The following is a 6,000-nucleotide window of genomic DNA, read 5'->3' on the forward strand; positions in this document are numbered from 1 at the left end:
AAGTTTTAATGTTCAAAAATAACTTAATGTCGTTGACTTTAGCAAATACAATCCTAAAATAAGTTAATGTTATCCATATAGATATTCTAACTTATAAAACCATTGCAAAAAAAGTAAATGCATTTTTAAGTACTTGTAATAAGCCTATTAAAACGACTATTAAAGGAAAAAGTGTTGATCATGAAATAAATTATTTTTGGTAATTACTGTCATTAAAAACGAAACAAAATCAAAACACCGTGTATACATCATCAATAAAACAATAAATAGTTTTGCGTTGGTGTCATTCAACCAACTATTAAAATTATATCAAACAAAATTAGTTTAATAAAGTTTCAGCTTATATAAATAATTTTTTTTTTTTTGCAAAAACTGTTGTTTAAATATAGAGTTATTTAGTTTTAGTGTTATTTCAAACAACATTAATTACAACTTGTTATTGTTTTAACTTTGGTTTATATAGTACTACAAAAACTATAAAGCGAAACTTAATTTTTTATTACGACAATAGCTTTCAATGACAGAAGTCAAGTGAACAATACTTTACTTATTAAATTCTCCATTAACCTGTTCTTGGCCGCTTATAACTTTCAATGTTGTTTTTATTATAAGCAAGTCACTGTAAGTAATGATTTAAGTTTTAATTTGTTCGATACCTTAGGCTATTGCGACAATGAAAGTATTTGATCTTTTACGAAGACTTATACATTTATCTTAAGACAATAGAAACAATTTATTGTGCTAATTTTTAACTAAGTTTTTGTTTTTCCTTCAAGTTCAAGCCACTTTAAGTTGAACAGAGCATTTAAAGTTGTAAATTAATAATATACATTTTTGATGCTTTTTACTGTTACTATATTTAGTACTCATAAAGTTCTGACTCCTATATAATCACTAGCGTCAAATTTCGTAAGTTTTAAAAAGTTTAAAAGCTTTAACACAGTTAAAAAACTTAATTTTTAGTTAATTTTTTATTAAGTGATATCTTTTAACGAAAGTTTTCACATGCAAAATACGAAATATGCCTAAACTTATAACTCTTATTTAGGCAAATGTGTTTTATGATCTCTAAAACTACTTAGTGACAGTAGAAATGTCATTGCTTTCAAAAATATAAATATCATAATCCTGTTATCTTTGTGAAAATAAAAGTATCATAATAGTATCATGTGAAGTTTGATAGACGTAACAAAATAGCCACAAGCACAGTTATTTTGAATATTTCAATAAATCTTTGTAAGCTAAAGTACTTGAATTTGTAGTAAAATTTGACAGTCTAATTTTTACTATAAGTGCACAAATAAGCTTACGTTTGTACTAAAACTGTCATTTTTAAGCAGAAATAATCCTAAAATAACAACAGCTCTCTTCTTATATGGGAAAATGTGTTTTGAAAAAGGGTTTGAAATTAAAAACATCTCTTTCAGAGAAGAATATTTAAAAACAAACTATTTGTAAGAAGTCTATCAACTAAACAGCTAAAGTAAAAAAAGCTGCCAAAAACTTAAACTACAATAAAAATTAGCAACTTAATTTCATTGTGGACAAAAAGGTACAATTTTGTAATAAATTTGTGTTATTAGCAGTTTTGCTCCAGGAGTTTTAAATTGAAACCAATTGTTCAAGTCTTACAAACAAATTTTTTTTTGAAAATTTAAACCATCAGAAAAAATAAGAAAATATTGACAATAACTGTCATTGACAAAAGATTTAAATTAATAACATCATTATTACTATCCTCTATATTATAATATTCAACCATTTAAAACTGTCAATAATTTTAAAAAACAACAAAAAGTAAAGTCAGTACTCATGTTTTATATTTTACTCTTTAATCATTTTAAACGATTTAAACGCAAAACGTGACTCTTTATTTAAGTATTTTGTTTTTTCATTTTACAAATACTTATACCTTTAGAAACAGTGTGCTGTGTTTTACTTAATTTTGGTGTTTTTTTTAGCATTGACCTTAGTAAAGGAAACTAAATCATAAATTAGATGCTAATATTTTAACTTTCAGTATTTTTAGTAATTATCAAAAAAAATTAAGATCTAAAAGTTTAAACAGAAACTTAATAATTAAAAAAATAAAATAAAATATCTGTCATAGTCTATTTATTAAAATTACGAGAAAAATGTAAACAAAGAACACATTCTACGTTTCCTCGTACTTTTTCGATGTTACTATTTTTAGTAACAGTTTTAGAAACTGCACATTTTTATTTAAACATTGTAAGCCTTTTCTTATATTAACACATAAGAAAAAAACAAATAAATTGTCTTAGTATGTAAGTTTAATTTTACAAGTTTGTCGCATTCAACCTTTCATAAATTTATTAACCACAAAATTAGCAGCTGGTAATAGTTTGAAATGTCAGCTGATTAATATGTAAGTTGAAATGTCAATAACATTTAAGTTGTTTGAATGCTTTTAATGTAACATATATTACAGCTGTTAAAAATACTTAAGGTTTAATCGTTTGAGAACAAATAAAGTAATTTTAAGTTGTTTCTAGTTTTAACGAACAACTACAACAAAGACTTTCCAGTTTACAATGAAGTATACTAAATTTTTTTTAAATAAAACTAGAACTTTTTTTAATATGTACATTTGTTAGTTTTAAAAATAAATAAATATACATATGTTAGCGTGAAATTTTTGACAAGCTTACGTGTTTTACATCATTTTAAGCAACCAAAATTAGTTTATTACGACACTTTAGCCCGAAGCTTTATCAATTATGGTTGTGCTAATTTATCATTGTGATAAACGTAAAAAGAATTTGTTTCTTTTGCAAAACTGAAGTAACAACTTTTATATTTAAATACCATATAAGGGTGTTACAACTACTAAGTTATTTTTCAGTTAATTAAAAGCTTATTAGTTATGTTGTATAGTCTGAATTTGCTTATTTAGTACAAATGACAGTATTAAAGTTAAACTCTGAACTTTAAGTAGCTTTTTATCAAATTAAAAAGACTACTAACAATTTGAATCTTGTAATCACACAAAAACTAAAAAAGTGTTTAACTAAAAACAAAACCGATAACAACATATACTCCTGATTTTTAATTAAATATATTTGTTACTATACCTATTAAGAAAAGGCTTAAGTTTATTAGGTAGAAGTTTTAGTAAAACTTTGAAAAGTATAAAATTTGGTATATTTCAAAGAAAAACATAATTTATTTTTACCAAAAACATAAACAATTTTAAATTTTATTCTAAATTGAAGATAAACTTTGTTACATAAATTGGATAGAAAAACTCTTAAAATAAATTTTAGTGATTTTTTCAATATATTTTGAAAATGGTTAATGTTTTTATATTGTGACTTACTTTTTAGTATATTCATTAAATATTCTTACCTTTTTGTGAACATAAGACTCAATTTTTGACAAAACATCATCATTGCTACCACTATCTCCATTGATTAAATCAGATATTTGTTTTCTTTTTGTTTCTCCTGTCAAAAAGTTGATTTGTTTGTTTTGTTGCATAACTTAATAAAACTCACGTAAAAAAATTTAAGTATCAAATTGCATGTAAATAATTTATAGTAGATATTTTTTTGTAACCATTTTTTATAGACCACAATAAATACTTGTTTTTGTTGTTAAAAAAACTTGAAATACTGTTATAGTTTTTAAACGAGAGTAAAAACTGTTAGAAAAACATGATCGAACTAACATATCTTGAAGACTTTTACAGAATCACATGAAAAAGTTTATAAATAATCGTCATGAGAGAAAAAAAAATGTCAAAAAATAATATGATTAATGATTCTAACTAAAATACTTTTTCTTGAACCATTTAACTTTTGATGCACAACGTTAAAAGAAAATTACTTTGAAAGCAAACTTTTTATTTTTCCAGACGTAAAAAGTTTTATTGAATATAAAAGTAATTATATAAAATCAAACTTCTTTATACGTTCATTCTTTAAAAAGTTAATGTACTAATGGTTTAAAATTACAATAAAATGACTTTTAAGTTATAAATTAAAAATTGTGAAGCAATTATTAACATTTTTTTATAACGTTTTTAGATTGCATTAACATGTTAGAATATATTTAAAATCGACTATAGGCTAAACTTAAGACAGTTTTTTTTCCACATGTTAGTTATTAAACTACAAGTATGTTCAATAACAGAACAAAGTAAAGTTTAAAAAACAAAACCTTAAAATAGTGATAAAGTAAGAGAGCTTCATGATAGACTAATAGTTTACTCTATCAAAGACAACAAACTAAACAATTATTTTTGAACCTGAAAAAGTGTAAGCTTGCATTAAAAATTTTGGTAGATAAATAAATTTTTTATAGCTTTGGACCACCCTGTTTGATTTATACTTAGAATGTTGTAGAAAAATAAAAAGACTTGTGATAGGTTAAAAGTTAGTTTCACTGAATACAACGGCAGCTTTTGAAAAATAGTAGTTATTTTGTCACACAAGTAAATAGGTAGTGCACAAAATGAACCATGTCACAGAACTTTAGTAAGCTTATAAATATATTTAACTTAGAAACTGACATTTTTTTATGAGTCAAAGGTTTGTTAAAACTTAAATAAGAGTAAAGTTCATTTGAAAAAGGTAAAGTCGTGCAGTAATTATAGGTAATTTATCAAATATTTTTCCTTAGTTTGTTTTATAAATTATTAGTGTGTTCTACAACTACATTCTAAATAAAGGAAATTAGTTAACTATTTTTTTCCCGTTTACATTCCTTGCTTATTTATATAAAAACTTTTCAAATTACTTTCAAAAATTAATACTGCATGCAAATCATTTTAAAAAAGAGAAGTGTGACTTCTTCAAAATGATGACAAATCTTGTGGATAATTTCAAGCTCATAAATAACACTTATAGTTAATAATGTACAAATTTTTAGAACTGAAGTCAGTAATTTTTGAAAAACTTTCATGCCAAAGTTTAAATTCAAAGTATATAAATTTTATTTTAATGCTATTTTCATGACTGTTATATATCTTATAAGATTTTTATTCAAGCACTGGCGAGGTCTTTGACCAAAACTTAATTTGTAAAATAAAGTCTTAAAAGATTAAATTAATTTATTAATTTCACAATATTGAATCAAACCAATTATTTACTCACTATATTAACACTTATTAATAAAAGTTTTATTTGCAAATTCAGCACTTAATCATACCCACCTTTTTTGTCTTGTCTTCCCTGCTTCTTGTTCTTCTTTTCGCCATTAGATTCCTTCGTGACGTCATAACTTTTTGCCTTTGACGTCATAATCCTGAATTTTGACTTCTTCTGCTGCTGTTTCTCCTTCTCCCTCATCTTCTTCTGCTCTATGACGTCATGGATGATGTTCTGCTGCGCCACGTCACGCCCCGGCACCCCGAACACGTCATCGCGGTTGTCATGGCCACCGATGACGTTTTTCTGGTCTTTCTTGGAGAGCTTGAGGGGAGCTTTTATGACGTCATTGTAGAATTTTAACATTTGCGTGAATTCAGATTTATTTATTTTATTTTAATGTATACTGTGAACATCATAAATGTCATTTCAATATTATTAATAAAAAAATAAGTTTTATAGGTATTAGCTAAAAAGGGGAGAGTTATAATTAAGAATTTAATTAACTCAAGAGCTAAAATTTACAAAAATAATTTTAGTAAAAATATTTGTTTAAAGTATTAGTTTTATGAGTATTTTCTTATATTATAAAAATCATCGTTTGATAAAATGTTACAAAATAGTGTACACAATTAAAAAATAAAACAGTTGTTTAACTCTTAGAATAGCAAAATAAAGTTCTAACCAACTATCACGTTGTTAAACAGTTAAAATACCTTAGTTATTTTCATAAAAAAAATTTAAACAAAAATTAATAAGCTACTGATTATAAAAGTTATATATGCTTTTAGCTTTTTTTTGTAATTTAAAGCTTCTAAGTCGAATATAATAACTGCTTTCTAAAGCTTTACTTTAATATAGCTCTTTGTTGTTCTACAAAAAGAAAAAA

At 24.4% G+C, this 6,000-nt stretch overlaps 1 protein-coding gene across 1 annotated transcript in view; it reads right to left on the reverse strand.

Moving 5' to 3' along the window:
• Window positions 1–5,511, reverse strand: part of LOC145833728 (uncharacterized) — a 31,101-nt gene extending 25,590 nt beyond the window's left edge. Inside the window, exons 1-2 of the mRNA XM_082940883.1 lie at window positions 5,177–5,511; window positions 3,370–3,467 (exon numbers count right to left, since the gene is read on the reverse strand). Of these exons, the coding sequence (XP_082797009.1) occupies window positions 3,370–3,467; window positions 5,177–5,477 (399 nt within the window). The 5' untranslated portion in view covers window positions 5,478–5,511. The remainder of the gene's footprint in view (window positions 1–3,369; window positions 3,468–5,176) is intronic.
• Between the last annotated feature and the right edge of the window lie 489 nt (window positions 5,512–6,000).

Source organism: Thalia democratica, chromosome 4 (assembly GCF_965202585.1).
Source record: "Thalia democratica chromosome 4, ktThaDemo2.hap1.1, whole genome shotgun sequence".
NCBI lineage: Eukaryota > Metazoa > Chordata > Thaliacea > Salpida > Salpidae > Thalia > Thalia democratica.